At 36.4% G+C, this 20,497-nt stretch overlaps 1 protein-coding gene across 4 annotated transcripts in view; it reads right to left on the bottom strand.

The window, feature by feature from the left end:
* Positions 1-20,497, bottom strand: part of LOC127934481 (protein EFR3 homolog A) — a 33,750-nt gene that overhangs the window by 8,370 nt on the left and 4,883 nt on the right. For all 4 annotated transcript variants that reach the window (XR_008147766.1, XM_052531933.1, XM_052531915.1 and 1 more), the window contains exons 3-14: positions 14,942-15,018; positions 13,481-13,608; positions 13,204-13,354; positions 10,828-10,949; positions 10,152-10,301; positions 8,102-8,206; positions 3,986-4,064; positions 3,717-3,852; positions 2,112-2,279; positions 1,908-2,022; positions 1,396-1,447; positions 165-337 (exon numbers count right to left, since the gene is read on the bottom strand). Coding sequence is in view for 3 of the 4 variants with exons in the window: in XM_052531933.1 (XP_052387893.1) it covers positions 165-337; positions 1,396-1,447; positions 1,908-2,022; positions 2,112-2,279; positions 3,717-3,852; positions 3,986-4,064; positions 8,102-8,206; positions 10,152-10,301; positions 10,828-10,949; positions 13,204-13,354; positions 13,481-13,608; positions 14,942-15,018 (1,456 nt within the window). In the remaining variant the exon portion in view is untranslated. The remainder of the gene's footprint in view (positions 1-164; positions 338-1,395; positions 1,448-1,907; positions 2,023-2,111; positions 2,280-3,716; positions 3,853-3,985; positions 4,065-8,101; positions 8,207-10,151; positions 10,302-10,827; positions 10,950-13,203; positions 13,355-13,480; positions 13,609-14,941; positions 15,019-20,497) is intronic.

Raw genomic sequence — 20,497 nt, 5'->3', positions numbered from 1 at the left:
CCCACAGAACATAATGAAAGAGTTATATGTCAAATCGAATAAATGCATTTACAGCATTAAAAACAGTGTTAAACCTTTTAATTAATTGCATGTGTGAAGGCATGGTCTTTTGACAGTCCTAGTTTTCACACATTCACTTTAGGGTGTTAAGTGTGCATTCATACCGGATCCCTCTGAGTTTGGCTCTGTTGTCATGCCGATCAATGATGTTGTGCAGAATCTCCAAGACGAGCTGCCGGAGTTCACTGTCTTCCATCAAAGAGATGGAGCATAACGGCTCCAGAAACGACACGGGCAGGCCAGCACACATCGTTTTACACTTAAACCCTGACGTAACCTACACACACACACACACAAACACACAGAAAGAATCCATCCGTTATGAACAGCACCACCACTATAGTACATTGTCACACTAGTAACTCTAGAAACACTGTTGTGCACGTGGAACTGGCCAGCAGTGGGAGAAGGAGAGCAAAAGCTTTAACAATTGTACATCTCAACCTGCTGCCCATTTCCTTGTTTTTCTTGTTTATCTGAATATGTGAATAAATTATATATATATATATATATATATATATATATATATATATATATATATATATATATATACACACACATACAGACACGCTTACATATATAAAATTAAAATAAAAGCCAAATTAAGTCATGTACTTCTCAGCACAATCTTTCCATATTATTGTAAATAATTCAAATTAGAAAATTTGAGAACAGAAATTTTCTGTCTGTTGCTGGGCAACAGCACCTGAAAAGTTGCCCTGTCTGAAACCAGCCATAAACCAGACTAAAGAAAAAAGAAAAGAAAAAAGAATAATGACACAAAGCACCACAGGCAGCTGTATTCTAATGTTATGATCTGTGCAGTCTGATGTCTAGGAACCTTCAGAAACTTCAGAAACAGGTTTTTACTAACAAGCTCAGAGAGAGAATATAAATCTCATATTATATATATATATATATATATATATATATATATATATATATATATATATATATATATATATATATATTCACTAGTCATGACTGATAGAAGCCTTAAGGTGCGGTCACATTAGCAAAATTTCTGCAATTTTTTTTAGCAAAGTGAGTCTATTGTCGACAGTGATGTATGAAGCAGATTTCACACAGAAGTCACTTTCAAACTGAGCAGCTTTCTGTAAGTCAATGAGTCAAATTTGTTTGACTTCGTGAACCTGATGTAAATTTTGCATGTTTACAGACTGCGTGGATTCCTATTGAAATGAATGCATTTAGCTTGCAAAAATTCAGTGAGCAAGGACAAATGTGATCACACCTTTAGTTTCACTTCATCATCACTACCTTAAAACACACACACACACACACACACACACACGCAAGAGAAAAGAGGTTTACCATAATGAGAGAACTTAACAGCATTGCCTGGATTCTCTTAGTGCCCTGATGCCTGTAAAAGAAAGAGGCAAGGCAAGGCAAGTTTGAAAATGTAATTTGATGGATCTTGATTATTATATGATGCTCACAAATTTCATTTGAGATTATTATATTAGACTAATATATATTATTATTATATATTATATTATATATACTCAAACTATGGCATAAAGCCTTCTAAAACATCTAAATTATTTCTTTCTTTTTTTCCCAGTTATTCAAGGTAAGTAACTAATAATGCAGTACAGAACAAAAAAAATTAATAATACAAATAGAAACAGCTAAACAAAGAGACAAATGAAATAAACAGTGCCTAAAGTTTTTTCTACACTCGCTGAAGTCGCACTTTTGACATCCTGAAGTTATTTGCATGTTGCATATGTGCATATGTCAGTTTAAAATGCATCCTTACTACTTTCTCCAAACACTACAACTGCCATGACGAATGTAGAATCACACACACACAGTCTTACCCGATCTTGACTGTATCCAGCGTGTGACATGGCGTGCCGTAAACAGGAACTTTCCCCATAATGAACATCATCACTTCAGCTCTCTGATAGTCAGGAAGATTTCCTCCAAAGAAACCTAGACACACACAAATCCATTTTATTGAATTGGTTCAGTATTTGGACATAACAAGAGGTCAGATTTTAGTGAGCATGTCAAGCTGTCACCGATGGTTTGGATGATGGCGTTCTGGACGATCCGCTCCTCGCTCTCTTTGGTGCGGGTGGAGGAATGGCTGCTCGCGGAGTTCCTGCGGGATCCGTCGCCCAGCTCAAAATCCACACTCATACGCAGATGCTTTAGCAGGGTGTTAAACACCTCCAGGACTGTGGGACCTGAGAATAAGCACACAAACAGCACAGAAGTAATTATGCTGAATTGTGCAGATTTTCCTTCAAAATCAGCTCAGAAGATGCTTAAAACATCTAAATTCTGATTGGAGCTACCGAATAAGCACTGGTTGATATTAAAGTGATAGTTCTATTAACATTTTGTCATCATTTACTCACCCTCATTTTTCTCCAAACCTGTATTTTCTTTCTTCAGCTGAACACAAAAAAATATATATTGGTAATTTTTCCATAGTATGGAAACAAATATTATGGAAGTCAATGGCTACCATCAACTATTTGGTTACCAACATTTGTCAAAATATCTTCTTTTGTGTTCAACATAATAAATAAACTCATACAGATTTGGAACATCATGAGGGTGAGTAAATGATGACAAAATTACCATTTTGGTGAACTATTCCTTTAAAAACCAAAAAAAAAACATCAGACCATGGGAACTAAAGAGCATTGCTAGGGGGCGCTGCACTTTGTCTACACAGCAAACCCTCAAAACCTTCAGGCACTTGTCAAACAGACATTAAGTAATCAATACGCCATAAAAACCACATGACGGACCCTAATGAGTGCTCTAGTTCACCATACACACACCCAATTTAGTGACCGCCTGAAGGTTTTGACTGGGTGCCGGCTGTGTTAGTTAACATACCCAACCACAGATTGGGTGGTAAAGAGACAGGACTGAGAAACGTGTAAACATTGTTTTGATTGTGTGCAATATGACCTGTGAGAGAAAAAAATAACAGATTTCAGGAAAGAGATATGGAATAAAGAAAAAGACTATAAAGAATGAACATCAGAAGAGATGATAAAATGAGGAAATGCAGTTTGTTATTTTCGGCATCTACACACTAGCAAAAGAACAAACAGAATGACATTGAAAAAAAGAAAGGAATGAACAATGATTTTAGGATGAGAATAAAACAGCAACAAGTAGACTTTTACATTTGAACTGCACACTGCTGTTCAAACGGTGCATTAAACTGATTAAAAGTGACAGTAAATACATTTTTAATGTCACAAAAAAAAAATCCTGAAAAAAATGTATCACGGTTTCCACAGAAATAAGAATAAGAACAATTGTTCTCCACATTGATAATAATTAAAAAAAGTTTCTTAAAAAAATGATGTTACTTCAAAGCCAGAATGTGAATATCTACATGATACGCAAGTTCACAGTTTGTGTGAGTTTCTGGGATTTGTTTAGCTGTTTTAAGTCTTAATTAACACTCGTGAGACAAAAACATCTCTCCACATAAAGCCACACAATTTGAACTATCATCTATGTCTGTTGCACAAACCGTACAGGACGAGTTACGTGCCAAAGTTTCATTCTTAGGGTTAATAGTTCGTAAATCTCACACAAAGTATGAGCAGTAATAACCATGATGCTTGTCTTAGATGATCAGTACTCAGTCTTACCGATGGAGCCCTTGGCTGCGATGGCAACCGTCTCCAGCAGCACCTGAACGATACCTGCCCTCACACGTGGGGTGTCCTTACTGTGGGTGTCAAGGTGGGACAACACTTGCTGGATCACATGGTGAGAATGCTGGGCCTGAAACACACACACACACACACACTTCATTACACATGCTGTAGAAGTGAATTTTCTGTCCATTATCATTAAATGCTGTAATGGTCACACAGGATTAACACAAAGGGATGAAGTGAGAATCTGGTAGCTTTACCTGTATTGAGTACATGATTATCCTGAAACAGGAAACAGCAAAATCATTCGGGTCCCATAGATGATGGTTGTCTAAATGCCTGCAAGAAAATAAATTTGTTTATAATGACCTCTTATAAGACAACATACAGTATTTACTGACAGTTCATGGATAGACATGTATGAGATGTCTTCCCTTTCTCTGTGTTTATCAAATATTTAGGATTATTTGATAATGTTTTCAAACCACCAATACTACACTAGTATTGATTACATGATTATCCATATACACCAAGATGGTTCACTCATATTATTAAGAATGGGAGAGAGTGCCACAAATGGTTGTCAGTGTCAAGAAATGTGGGTTTGAGACTGCAACCGGGAATATATATGCTTTAAATGCTATTTGAGCATAAGAAACAAAATTGATGAGTCAGTTAATAGCTGATTTTATAGCAGATGCATGAAAACGGTCATATTTAATATGATAAATTTACCTTTAAAATAAATAATAAAAAATTCGAAACCCATTTTACGTTAGTAATCTTTGCCCTCCACAAGGCTCATGTGCAACCAGGCGATCACATTCACAGTCTGTGATTTTTATACAGGTGTTGGAGTCAATTCTGGCAGCGCTGTCTGTTACGTCAGACACGCTGCTTCAACTCAACAGCAGCTGTGATGCGGAAAACTTGAGCAATCCTTCACCACACCACAAATCCTGTTTCCACACCTTTAGCTCTCCTCTAGGCTCTCGAGGTCTGATCTAACTCTAAAACCTCGGTGCCGCCATCGTCTCCCTTCCTGCGGTCACCATGGTAACGTCAATCTGATCTCACCCCCCGTCCGATGCAAGCTATATTTAGAATGCCTGAATCCCCCTCGACCCAAAAAAAAAGCTCCCGCACTCTGTCTGTCTCCCCGAACACCAGCTTTATGTGTTATTATCAGAGGTACAGATGTCTGGCCTGGAGCTCAATGTTCCCTCAACAAAACCTCACACAAGTTTAATAAATACAGAGCGCACCGTGCACAGTTTAATTGGGAGAGAGCGAGAGAAAGAGCGAAATGGAGAGATGTGATGGAGACGGTGAGGTGGTGTGACAGAGAAAGAGACGCCTTTGAGAGCCCCTTGGCGCTTTGATATTCTCTTTTTAACAAACGTCTCACTCAGCACTAATTGGCCAATGACTGAGATGAGCCAAAACGGTCTCATTAATGAGCCCTGTGAGTGTCCACACACACACACACACACACACACACACACACACACACACACACACACACACGGAGCATACGGCTGCATGTGTCTGAATTGTGTGCTAATAAGCTGCAGATGGAGACCAGGTCAGAGCAGTCAGACCGAGAGCTTCTCATTTACACACAACGCAAAGTCAAAGCAGCTCATCTTCAACTCTGAATCTACAGATTCACCTTCAGCTAACATTAAAATTCAGACAGACATTCAAATATAAAGACCTACAGTACAGAGCATTTATTCTTTAACTTAAATAATAGAAATGATCATATCTTTGTAATATTACAGGTTAACAAAATGTTTTCTATTCGAATACATTTTGAAATATAATTGATCCCGGCGATGGTAAAACTGAATTTTTAACAGCCATTACTCCAGTCTTTAGTGTCACATGATCTTTTCAGAAATTATTCTAAATGATTCCGAATGGTGATGTATACAAAAATTTGAATAAATACAATTTTTCACATTCAAAACGGTGTATTTCAAATACTTAAATCCCATTTCAGGGCATTATAAACATATTTATTTCATGAAATTCTGTGTCATAATGATATAGTCATCTTTAAACCATTGTCTTGCTTATAAAATGGCCAGGAAATGACTTTGATGTTCCTCTAGACTTGCCTGGATGTGCGCAGCATGAATTATGAGAACATTAGCGCTAATGGTGGAAAAAAAACAGCTCTAATAAGATGAGATATTCAAGTAATAAGCCACGAGAGGACAGGCTATGGAGCCTTACTATAGTTAAGAGGTGTTAAACAGGACAGGAAACGAGTACTGAATACGACAATTCTCCTGCAGAATTCTTTTGATAAAGAGATCTTTTAGTTTGTAATACAATAGTTGTACCTTTAATATTTAATACTGCTAAACTAATTCCAGACGCATGAGAATATTCAATACTGCATTCATTGTGCACTGTCTACTCACGTAATATACACTCAAATATGGGTTTTTGCTGCTTGCCCAATTTAATTAAAACAAGTTAAATGCAATTCTTGCACATTTTATAATGCATGCAATTAATTAAAATTTGTAAAATGAAAGTCTGCTTAATCCATTTGCACTGAGGTGAATAATTTTCACTCGTATAACAATGGAAAATTATGTGAGTGTTTTTAATCTAATATCATCTGTCCATGTAGTCTACATAATGTAGCACTCTGCTAAATTAAAATATTTTGTAAATAAAGGCAGAAATTATGAAATACTTTTTTCTTTTTTTTTGAAGATGTGAAATCAGACAGAAAAAAAGATGAATGTCAATATTCAGTGTCAGTATGACTGGAAAGTCACTAGGCTGCAGAGTCAGTGTGCAATCAGAGACAAATATTTGCATCTGTAACCCATTTAACACATAAATCAAGCACAAAACAGCTGGAATCAGATCAAAACAATTCCTTTAACACAAAACAGAGCCATCTGGGTGCTGCTTGCATTTTTTGCATGATGTTTGTGTTGAGACTGGAATGAATGAATCCCGTCATGCCCTCAGTGTGAGAGGAAGCAGATGAGTGGCTGACAGCAGCAGCGTCTGGACACCTGAGCTCACAGGATAACACCGGGCTGTGTTTGTCTGAAAACATCTGCGTGTCTCAAAGTAATCTGGCACCCTTCAAATACGAGTACGTGCTGCATATTTGAGACTACAGCTCATCAAGATCATACAACACCTGATATACTGTATATATGAACATGTTATCATTGTATTGTCTGCTTTCAGTTTTCTCTTGCAATCTCTGCTCACAATCAGCCCTGAAAAGCAATTAATGGAATCTGACATCCTTGAAAAGCTAAAAAAGTCACACATATTTTGCCTGCACATTTGCATGTGTGTTACAGGGTTACATGAAATATCACAGATTTAAAATGGTGCAATACCAATATTTAGCAGATATTTGTACCTGACTTTAACGTGCAGGTATTTAGGCAGTTCAGGCAGTGTGATGTGAAGGATAAAAGCTCATGTTTAAGAGTGAATAATGCCACAGTGCATGATTGCAGATTCAAGTGCATTATGTAATTTATATTAATTTACCAAAACTACATTAAAACAGTTAGGGCAGTTAAAAGCTTTGGTGTGAAGCTTGTATAAAATGCGCTTGTGTAAAATGCGCAATTGTATAAAGGCGCCAATTAATCATAAATGGTATGGTCAATGATTGTGCACATCCAAAGCTGTTTCAGCCTAAATTAATTTTCAGCCAAATCAAAGCACATCACCGTGAATCTCATGAAACTGTATGGAGTTTCCATAGCAACAGAAAAAGAGAAGTTATAAAAAAATCTTTCAACTGTAATATCAATGTCACAAATCTCCCGGTCCAGATGTGTGCATTTTAAAAATTATACAATTTTGAGTCATGGTACCCTGATCACAATGTAAGGCTAGTACCATGGCAACAAGCCCAGTACAAAAAAACACAACTTAAAGTAAATGGCTGTTCATTTTGCTGTAATGAGTGAGTCCACTTGAAAAGTCTGACGTCATGTGTCACTTCCGAGTCCAAACGCTCTATCGGATGCCACAAGAAAATAACTAGTGGTGCTAATCGACACTCACAATGTGATGTAATACCACTTAAAAATTATACACTTAACTTTTATCTCCATACCAAAATAACAGAAAGCCAGACAGTGATTTATCTTTTATAAATCATTAAAATATTTGTGTCTGGGATGCGGTGAGCACAGAGACTCTAGTGTACACCGTGAAATGCTATTCTTAAATGAAACGAGTAAAAGCTTGGACCTGGAATCAGCATTCCTTACATCATAGTGAGTGGACCACTACTGTTACTATAGTGACAATTCAAACAATAGGATTGTATAATGGTGCCTACAGAACACTGTAGCCATGGCAATGGTACTTACACCAGTACAGGGTGCACGGCGTTGTTCATGTTGCCGTAAGCAGCGCGACCCAGCAACTCTCGAAAGCAACTCTCCGCCAGTGAAGCCGGATTTTCCTCTCCAGACCTGAGAGAAAAACACATAAGTGTAAGTGCAATGTACTAAACTGTTGTTTACAGTGTGTGGTTTCACATTCTGCATTCTGATGTCAAACACACACATAAGTGTACTAAATGATGCATTAAGACCTTTTAAGAAAAAACCCAGCCACCTCTTTCTCTTTCTCTCTTTCTCTCCCTCACTCACACACACACACACGCACGCACACACACACACACACACACAAACACGTACTCTTTGTCCCTTTGGCTCAATGACAGCCAATTGAAAGCAATTAACAGAATCTGACGACCTTGAAAAGCTGGAAGAAGGAAAAAAACACAACTATGTGCACACACAACAGCTGTTTCTATGCGTGTATGAGTTTTCTGTTGCCAATAGTAGTCACATATTCAATCTAATCAGAGTGCTGTGAATTAAAGCACCTCAACCACAAGCAGCGGCTATGTTTTCTAAAGGAATACTTGCATACTGCTTTACCTCACTGTGTATATACTGTATAAAGTATATTTCCTGCTACAATACACTGTAAACAATAAACAATAAACTGTCACTAAAACAAATTCCTCGTATATGTGTTAACATACCTGTCAATAAAGCTCATTCTGATTCGGATTCATTCTTACTCTGATAAAAAGTATGCGATATGTTTTAAACTGAATGCGGTCTAATTACTTTACTGCATTGCTGTTTACAGGACTGTTCACACCAAGGCTGAAAACTATAATGATTGAGGGCTGCACAATTACCCTAAATAAAACCAAAATTGTCACATGGCATAGTGCGATTATTAAATGAATTCTAAATAAATAAATATATGTGCTGCATGTTTCAGAGTGAAGTGCAGCACTGTGTTCTTTCACACGCAAGCTGCTCATGATCCAGTGTTTTCACTATTTCTTAGTAGCTCAGTCTGAAATATTACAATAGTAATAGGTGTATGTGTATATATATATATATATTTTTTTTTTTTACAATTATATTGATCACACGTTGCGCCAAATTGTGCAGCCCTACAAAAAAAGCAAAGTAAACATTCATTTTGTTTTTTTAATCAGGGGAATTTTTTTGGGGGGTGGTTTCACACTACAGCAATTCCAATAATAACACCGGAACAATATGACTGGAATCCTTTTTAGAATGATTTTTTTTTCAGCTAACAACCAAACAGGAACCCATCAAATTATACTTTATGCAGAAATTATAAATAAGGAGTCAGTAAAAGTTTCTCTTGTCAAATCATGGTTAATAGTTAATATTCACATTAGAGAGTAGCTAGGACAAGTTCAGTGAAACACAGGACAGAGCACTCAGAGCAGTCATGCAATTTCTGAATATACTCATTATAACTGCAGCTTGAAAGTAATTGCGGTAAATAATTAATTGAATTAAACATTTCCAAAATAGCATTTTAATATATTCAGAGTGATAAGCTTTCGAATGAGAAAAGCATCTGCTGTGACATTAGCAGGTCAGATGTCATTGCCAACCAGCTTACACACGTCAATCAAACACACGCCCAGGTTTGTGTTTGCAACCTTAATCACTGATCAATACACCTGATCGAATTCCAGCTCCTGATTATAGGGCAGAGGGGTGTGAGCGATGTTTCCGTACTCAAAAACACAAACAGGCAATTAAACTGAAATATTCTGTGCACGCAGGGGCCCTTATCTGAGAAACACTCACGTTTTTTTCTCGCACAGACAAAAACAACCTTAAAGGAATCAGATATCCTTGATTGCCCTCTATATGTGGACCTCCAAAGCTCACTTATCGAGAAAATCTTCCTTCCTGCCTCTCCATGTGTTTGGCAGTGTTTTTATTCAGTGCATGGTACCGAACAAAAAAACATCAACAACAAATCAATCAGCAAATATCACCTTGAGCATGAAAAATTAAATGCTTTTGCCTTCAAGTATGTGTGTGTGTGTGTTTGTGTGTACTGTACCTCTCGGAGTCCTCGTTATCTTGCATGTTGAAGAGCATGGAGGGGATGAGTTTTTCCATGTGTTGAGGTTCCCAGATGATTGCCTGAAGTTCATCATTCACAGTCTTTCTGACGACACCCTGGAGACCCTTAATGCCTGCTACACGGATCCTACAGCAACAACATGTTAAATACACTAACTAAATATACAATAAATAAATGCACTCATTAGTGTCAATTATAGTGGCCAACTTATAGTGGTCCCAAAAGTATGTAGTTCATTGCTAACACAACATCAAAACAATAAGCAGTTAGAAACAAATGATTTTAGAATTTTCTCAGAAATGACTTCAGATTTCACGTATAGGGCTTAGTGGACAAAAAACTTTGCTGTATAAACAAACTGTTATTTTTATAATAAATATATTATTTAATTTTAAAATATCTGTTTTTTATTTTAACTTATTTAAACATTTTCGACAGCCATTTCTGCAGTGTCACATGATCCTTCAGAAACCATTCTAATATGCTCAAGTAACATTTCTTATTATTATTATATTTTGATCCGCTGTGTTTGCTTAATATTTTTGTGGAAACCATGATTTCAGGAAATTGAATTCAATTCATTATATCTTATTTTAACTATTATTGACAGTTAACATGAAATAACCATAAACACATATTAATACACACACACCTGTCGCGAGTTTCGGGGTCATCGTGTGTGGAGTGACACATGGCACTGAACTGAGAGACGAAAAAGTCATATCTGCGATGGTATGATGGCGTATCCTCCTCAATGTTTGCAAACTTCACAAACTACAAGGAATCAAACACACACCCATCAAGATTATGTCAGAAAAGCACACAACCACACCCAATCTTTTCTCACACAATAACAGATCCGAAAGCACTCCCAAGCAATGGTGTGAAGGCAATATTCCCCTCCCATGATGTGCAGAGGAAGTTACTGATATCAGCCAGAGAAGTGTGACATCTCATTAGATGAGCAAGAGTGTGTGTTCAAGTGCATACAGCATGTGTGAATCACTGCCTGTTTGAATTAAACAATTTAAAGGGTACATAATTGACATTTGTAGCATTTTATTTCACTGAAGTCCTCTAAAAACTAGCCATAACTCAGTATCAGGTGACCTTTCCCACCCGTTGTCTGACACTTCAGAATTAAACATGCATTAAACAACCTCGGTTTCCACTGGCTTCGGTTTGGTAAGTTTCTTAATATTAAACAATGTGGGCAATCCTATGTTAAATACACTCATACAGTCAATATACCATGATGATTTCTGAGTGACCTGCTTTTGCAGGATATTAAATCATATCTTGTGTTAGTTAACGCAGCTTGACTGAGAAATTCATTTTCTGCCTTTAATAGATGATGCAATGTTTAAAATACCCAAACAATTCAATGCAGAAGAATTTCAGCAATGCTTTGGAAACACTGGGAACAAATTTAAAAAAACAAGATGAGCAATAATACAGCAGAAAACTGAGTGAGTCAAGAGAGAAAGAGAGAGAGTGCATGATAGAATAAAAGGGAAAAAACGCATAAATGTGACCAATCACGGAAAGTAGGGATACAAGTCGGTTCTGGGGCATTTTAAGTTATTTACATATTCTGAAAGTGTAGTCTCCAAGCTTTTCAACAATGTGTAACACATGGAAATCTGATAATATTTGGAGAAGTTGTGGCCATTTGAAGGTAGGCACTCAAAAAAGCTCAAAAAGCAGGAAATAGCCTCTGAAGATTTGCAGTTCTCACTGCTGCGAGTGACAATGGGGCTCATTTACATCTCATATAATATGAGATATATAATATTATATATATAATATTAGATAAGCCATACCCCCTGCATAGCAACGACAGACACAACGGGAAAAATCGGGCCGCATACTATTAATAATAAAGGAGAATGTGCATTGTAAATGTCAGTAATTTATCTTTTTTGACTTTCATAAAAATGATTTAGAGGCTAAAATATGTGAGTTTTATCTTTTTATAAAAATCTTTAATCTTTAAAATGTGGCCATCATTTTAATGTTATTATTTAATGTTTATGTAAACAAAAAGTACATATTGATGCTAATTTTATTTGTTATTTGCTGGTTTTCTACATAAAACTTGGTGAATTGATTTCATTGTGTAGCATTAGGACTTTTTTAACAGGATTCTGTCATAACCGATGAGCTAGCTAATAACAATAGGTAGATATGGGAAGGTCTAAACATGGACTAAACATGAGATGACGTGTGTTCTTAGAATGAACACAAAACGACAAACTTTGATGTTTATGGAAACTCACCCCATGAGAAACAGAAAAGTATTCTTGCAGATCCGAAGTTTGCACTGTGCGTCTGTTTGCCTCTAAATGTTACGGATTTTCCCCATTTCTCTGTCTTTATCCCCATCAAATGTTACTATCGATATAGCCTCTGATATCTTACGGTCCAACTCGTCTGACGTAAGTCCAATACATTCTTCCTCGTCGTCATCTTCGCTCAGTTGTAGATTAGGGATATTATACAGTCTTATTATGCCGCTTTCATCTTCGCTCAGATCGTCTTCAGAATCAGTGAGCGCTTGTTCGCTACAGCCGGCCAGAGCGCTGCATACTAAGTAGCCACGCTTCCCTCGGAGGGCGGGGGCAATAACAAAAGAAACAAAAGCCGGCTTATCCAGTATGGAAATACAGACAGACAATGAAACGCCCCTACTGCGTGCTAGAATCTCCGACATACTAGCTGATTTCAACCTCAAAATGTACGCTTTTAAATATACCAACACTGCTATCTCAAACACGGAGAGGCTTCTTTGTGATATCAACAGATTCTGCAAAAAAACAAAAATCACCAATTTTGAAAAAAAAAAAAACTTTCAAGCTTCTTTCTTATTTTGCTTGAAAGTTGTGCTGCCGACTTGTGTCACTGGTTTCTGTGACGGGTTACAAATGGCAGAATAACATTCAAAGCCATTTCTCATCTTTCACCTGAATCTCCTGCAGAAATTTTGGAGTGCATTTGCTGGTTTGTTCAGTCAAACACTCAAACTTACGGAGTTGGTTCCCAGCACTTGTAAATCGGGTTCTCCGGATTCCAGCAGTTTGGCCACCATGTGTAAGAAGCTCTCCACAAACGGCTTGATACTCTGGGAATGACACGCCATCAACAACTGATCCAACGCTTCCATCGCGATTACCACGTACCTGTTCACACACACACAAATACCAGTAAAAATTAAAGTGTAATCAAATAAAATAACAATAAAATAGTAATAAATAAAATAAATAATAATTTTAAAAAATGTAATCCCGTATTGAATTTTTTCTTACCCGTAGCGATGGCGTACCACATCTCTGCTGAGGCGTTCGGCCAGGTACGCACCGATGCGGTCCAGCTTCTCTGGTGCTGACACTGCATAAAAAGTCAGCTTTTCCATGTCAGATTTCACCAGTCCATCCTGAGGAATAAAAAAAAGAACAATAAACTGAAAATACTACTAGAATTTGACTAGAACTTTACAAGAAAACGTGTCTCTTTACCAGAAATCGCCACTTTCTGCAATAATCTTGGAATATTAGGTGTCTGTGCTGTAGATGCATCATTGTATTTTTTACCAGTTAAAGAAAATCTACTACTATTGTTTATAATGGGTCAAATAATCATTAAATTCTGAGTAGGTTTTATAAAAAAATAATCTTATTCTGGACTACTTTTGTTTGAAATCGTACAAGAGATATCTTAGATATAACATTTATTTAGATTTTAATTAAATGTATTTTATTAGTTTTTTTTTAAATATATATATTTACAGTTTACAGTGAATGTTTCTACAGAATTTAAAAAGTGTTATTCAACAGAAAGCCTCATATGTATAAAAAAATCACTTTTATCCAGAATCCCTTAAGAGAAATAAACTCCTGAAGCTCTCAAAGTGCTAATTAACTTAACATGAGTTTAATATACAGTACATAACATGCCTGTAGGGAATCTGTCTCTCTTTCTCTGGTGGAAACAGTCACACCAACCCATAGGAATATTACTCACACTCTGCCTTCAGAGAAAACAATCGTGTGTGTGTGTGTGTGTGTGTGTGTGTGAGAGTCACTCTAATCAACAGAGCTAAATATTAATGTGATGAATATGGAGTAGCTGCAAGGTTAAAAGCCTCCCCAGATTGTGTGTGTGTGTGTGTTGTTGTGGTATATCACATTCTCAAAAACTGCTGAACTGGTCAAAGGTCAAAATTAAAGCATTAATAATATATATTCATAATAACAGTGGCAAGATATTTTTCTCCAACAATATAATTAATAATGAACAGATGCTAGTCAACTGCGCTTTAAATTTAGATAGATAGACCAAGCAGCTTCTCTCTTATTATGCCCAGCATTTACATCAGCTGTTTTCTGAGGACAGGAAGAGCCAATCAGAATATATTTTGATCACAGCACTTGAACTTGAATGTGTCTGAATCCCAGTGCGTGAACTCTGATATGCAGATGGTATTTAAAGAAGCATTTATTTAAAGCATCTTTCCAAGAAATTATGTAAATGAACTAGACTTGTTGACTGCAGAATCGCACTGTTCTAAAGGAACACTCTATTTTTGAAAATTCTTAAAAAAAAAAGAAAAAAAAAAGAAAAATCATAATATAGAACACACATACTAAATTTTTATTTATTTACTTATTTACATTTTTTATTATAGAATGATATAATGCATAGATACAAGTTCTAATGTAATATTCCTGAAAATCCTTGCATTTCCATCTATTCCAGGGATATATTACCTTGGGGTCCTCTGGGAAAATGTTGTCCACTAGACGCTTGTAGCGTGGCCTCAGAGGACCACAACATCCACACACACCTGTGAAAAAAAGAGAATTGTTAGACATACTAAAGATGCACATCCTTGGCATTCAAAACAACTTTGTTTTCTGTTCAGTCTGCATGAACACAAGTGATTGTAATGAGGTTGAATATGTGCATTTAATGAAATAAACAGATCTAAGGTACCACCCTTACTTCTGTCTGAATGGTTTTGTAAATGTTTTTTTTTCTATCTTAACATGCACTAGACTGATGTCTTTGACTGTTGTGGGTTTTTAAAGCACCTCCTTTTATAGCATCACTTTTTGAGACAGTTTACGTTAAAAGAAGTTCAGCTTTTACAAATGTGCCTCATGACACCTGCTTTCTGCTGCATTTCTTTGCACTGTGTCGAACAGTTTCTGAAAGCAAGAATGGCCCTACTGAGATGGGACAGATATGCAACATAAGCAGTCTGACACATAGATTCAGACTTCACCCACTCGAGCCAATAAGAACATCAGAATCTACATATGCATGTTATTAAAATGAGCTGTCAGGATGTAATGTGTAAGTGCACTCACTGATGAAAGGCACAATGCAAACTACTGTGTGTGTCATTGTGCGTGAAGCCTCACGGTTAGAAGAGCTGATTAATTATTTAAAAAAGTCAAAGAAGTAATCTGAGAGCACAAGAGCAGCCAGTACTCACACAAACACACGCACACTCGTCATATTCAACACAAACACACTGCTCTGACAGCCCTTCACCAGCTAGAGATGAAATTGTTCATTCATCCATTCCAACATGTATAATGAATCTGGATTGCATGTGCATGCACATGTATATGCCTTGTGTGTGTGTGTGTGTTTGCAGGGGCTGTAAAGTGAGATGTGGAAAAGGAGCCACCATTATCAGCTCAAACACCCGATCCAACTTCAGAAAGATGGAAAAAGCGAGAGATGCTGTGAGGGAGAGAAATAAATAGAATAGCAAGAGAGCGGGTGAGCGAGCCGAACGTTACTGCAAAGTGACAAATGCATCAACAATCTTACTAACAAAGGGTGTGCAACAGGTTTGTATTAATCATCATGATCGCACACAAACATACACACATAGATACCAAGTTTGCTAAGGAAAGATCTCCTCTCCCAGGTGTGTCTGTATCTGAAGGTCCCGTCAGCTTCCGAGAGCGGCACCTGCCTGTACCTCCTCATTATAACCTCTGACCTTTGTTAACTCCTTTAGACCCCCGGAACCTCAAACCTAGTCCGAACTGTGACCTTTCAGCCTAATGCTTCAACCCTGCTCTGAGACTCAGACACCGAATACCTGAACCGAATACCTGCCCGAGGACTCGCCCCATACTGGGACTGGCAGGAGAGCCAACCAATTACAGATGAATGGAAGTTACGCCTAGTGTGGTCTGTCTGTGAAGTGACGGAGAGAAACCAGACCAGGACTCTGAAAGAATAATCATCTTAACCCTTGATACATTACACTGATATATTTGTAGAGAAAGGTCTAAGCTAATGAAGCATAATAAACCAAGTACTTTTAAATGTTAACTTAAAATGTGGATCAACTCAATCAGCCATATTAAAAATCATGATATTTTCATTTGATCCACCAATAACTGGAAAATTATGTAATAATGGGGTTCATTAAAAGGGATGACGAGATTAGATACATTCTCTACAATTTTACCCATTTTCACACTATTATGAATTTTTTTTTCAATTACACATTTATAACTAATTTTTTTTTTAGGACAAAAACATACTGTCATGGAATTATGTCATGTTTTACTATTTTAAAACAATAAAATGTAAAACAACAACAACAAAAAATAGAAAGTGTTTATTGGACTATATTATGTCATAAACTATATTAGAATATTATGTTTTTTTAATGTGCAATAACAGATGGAAATTAAATAAATTAAAAATATGCTGTATGAATAATTATTCAGAAACGATTCTGGAAATTGACGGAGTAACTTTTACAACATGACTTCATTTGTTACAATACTATCAAAAGACGAAATAACAAAAGACACTTACATTTTCTACAAAATAATGTTATTTTGTGGCAAATCACCAGAATACAACCACATTGTATTCATCATGGAGAGCCCAATATTTAAGTTTGAAAGACATAAATGAACGATAATTCCAAATGCGGGTATATTTTGATTTTCGCTTTTTTTTATAACTTAAAAAACCCCCACAAAAGTTAACAAGACCAGGCTAAAATTGCTAATCCAAATGAAGAAACAATATACATAAATAATACTAATTTCAAGGGCGTTCTGAGAACAAAATCATTAAGGTTTTGTTTTCATCTTCATTTCCATGAGGAAAGCTATTTCATAACAGAGAAGCAGCCACAGCCACCAGGGGGCGCTCGTCCTGTGCGGGCCACCCCAGAGCAGGGTGCAAATCCTGCTTCCCACTAGTGCCTGTTGAATCCCCATTACTGCCAACATGAGAGCATCTGGGGAAATGAAGAGATTGATTCAGTGCTTGCAGAGAAAATCCTCTTAACCTTATGAGGACCTGAAATAGCTTAAGAGTTTGAAAAGTGAGAACAGAGCCCAAGAGAAAAAGACAGAGAGACAGACCAGGATGCATAATAATGAAGGCAGAACTTTAAGACCTTTGTGAGCACATGGCATAAACACAAAACAACCTGTGGGGAGTAATCTAATCAAAACACTAAAGTGCGTGTGTGAAAGCATCCTAAGACTACAATCAACCTACTCTTGTTTTAAACTAAGGTTGCACTTTAGAGTTTAACCTCTGACCTTTCATCTGTGTGTGTTTGCTTTAGTGAGTATATACCTGGCTTTCTGTTCATATTTGAAGCTGAAGACCAAAGTCTATGATGTAAAAACCCATAATCCTTTGCCATCTGACAGAGTACATGCGGAGTCTATACAAATACACTCTCCCAAACATACACTGTGCTAAATTTACCTACATGGGTCGATGGTGTGGAGGGCAGATATGCATGAGCAAGTCAATACAGAGCAGGAAAAGGAATGGAGGAGAAAGTGAAGGAAACAAAAAACCTCTTTATCTCTTCTAAACATCTGACCGGTTTTACATTTGAGAGAAATTCAACCATTTAGACGATGTGCATCATCTGCACATTTGCTGTGCACTTATGAGATCATTAGCTCAGTAATTATTTCCATTAACAAAATGCAAATAAATGTCTCAAAATTTTTGCTTATAAAATATATGACTGACATCTGGAAACATGGCAGGCAGTGATAATTTAGGAGACAACAAACAAAACCATGCGTGCCTGCATACTGTGTATTAGTTATGAAAGCAGCATGAAGTGTGTATGGAATTTTCTCTGGCAGTACGTAAACATGCGGTTTTAAAATCATAATCCTTCTCTTGTTCTATGTTCTTTATAGTTCTTCTAATTAGTAATCGACCTATATGACCAATATTTAAAGTTCAGGATGGTTAATGTAATACTAAAGTCGACACATGGCATGGCTGTGCATGAATGTGAAAATTTAATGTAAACAATTTTGACCTAGTGAAATATTAATGTAAACATGGTCAGTTGTATGTCATATTTCATCCAAAAATACATGTGGTCATAATTGAATGATGTCATTCTAAACCTTTTTTATGTTTCATAGTAGAAAGGAAGTTCACATTTATAATGATACGAGGGTAAGTAAATAAATGATCGATTTTTGGGGGGTGAACTATCCCTGTTAGTAAATGTAAATAATAGAATAAAATACAAAATAGATGGGATAAAACATCTGATATTTTTAATAATAACAGAAATAATAGCAAGGGGGTAAAACACTGCTATTTTTTGATAACTTAAAAATAGTGATGAAATTATTTTTTTATTATACAATTATTTAATTATTAGTTGATGCACCAAAATTTTTACAACCTGAATACAGCAAAAAGAAAAAAAAAAGAAAAAGCGGAAATAGTTTGGATTCTGCTGCCTGAGTTCTTCCAGTTGGTTACCACCAGACAAGCTCCAAATACAGTGAAGAATTGAAATCATTGACCAAAACATTTACATACTTCACCATGAGCAAATATCATGCTAAATCATACAGGTGGAGAGACCTCTAGTATATACATGACTGTAAAGCGCTTTGGGTGTACAGCAGCAATACACAATAAAGTGCTATAAATCCCTCATTCATTCATTCAAGTGGGAATATGTTGAATTGTGTTCTTGTGAAATATCTATACTCCCAAATAACTTTATTACTACAGCTTTAATTTATTAACGGTCATTAAATAGAATAAAGAGTAACCCAAATTTAATTAATGAAACTTCACCATCCGCAAGAACCAGACTGCAGAAAGGAATCAGACTTCCCCCTTTGCCTGAGGCTAAAGATCACAGAAAATAATGTTTTTTGCACAGACTGATGGTTTCACTTCATAAGACCTCAATATATCAGGGGCCACGGAGATTCATTTTGTGTTGATAAGCTTTTGTTTGACTCTCACAGTAATGGTAGCCCTTGACTTGCATTTTATGAATCACCAAGGACAATGGTTTCAGCTATTTATTTATTTATTGGCTATTAATTTGTTATTTTTTAAAGTACACTTTACATAAAAGGAAAGGAGCTTTTCAATTAATATCATTGTTTTAATTATAATCAATTGCTGATGTTAACTAGTTTTTCATTTTTTTTTATATATATATATATATATATATATATATATATATAATTTTTTTTTGTAAAAATATAGTAAAAAATATTTTAATTTGCATGCTGAGAGTGTGTTGTTAGTGAACTTCAAATTATATTTACACTTAATTTAATTTACATAAATTTACATTAAATTCATCTACTTTAAATTATGATCACTACAATCACACACATTCAGACGGACATCTTTGGCACAAGGGGAAACTTTGTTAATCAACAGCCAAATATTGGCCTTGCCCATATACTGGTCAACTGTTAATTCTAATCAAAGCTTTTGCACCTAACATTTTACCACTGAATATATTTTCAATGTTCAGGCTGTATATTTTAATGTTTCTATATATTACACGCACTGTAAAATTACCTGAAGCAATCAAGAAAAAAAAAAAAAAAAACATGCACAAACATACCAGCATCAGTGTTCTCTGAGTCCATGTCTGTGTCTGCTCACTGGACCTGGGATACAATCGCTGTCTTTCTGTCTCTCTAGCTTTCTCTCTCTAGGTCCTGAACAGTGCAGGAAGTCTAACCATATTCTACACACACACACACACACACACACACACACACACACACACACACAGAGACACACACACACCCTTCTGCATGAGGCCAGAGGGGAGAGCAGTATTTAATTCTGATGATGCTGGTGTTTTGGCACATTGAAAATTTCACTGCAGTGTCAACACCAGCATCTAACATAATAATGCCACCATGCGCGTGCACACTCTTGACCAACACAAAACACACACGTCGCCGCTTTCCCTTGATGTTTTCCCTCACACTGAATCTTCACTAGCACATCGTCCACTGCGC

Source organism: Carassius gibelio, chromosome A2 (genome assembly GCF_023724105.1).
Source record: "Carassius gibelio isolate Cgi1373 ecotype wild population from Czech Republic chromosome A2, carGib1.2-hapl.c, whole genome shotgun sequence".
Taxonomy (NCBI): domain Eukaryota; kingdom Metazoa; phylum Chordata; class Actinopteri; order Cypriniformes; family Cyprinidae; genus Carassius; species Carassius gibelio.
Note: the sequence above shows the minus strand (reverse complement) of the source record. Positions and strands in the feature narration are given on the sequence as shown.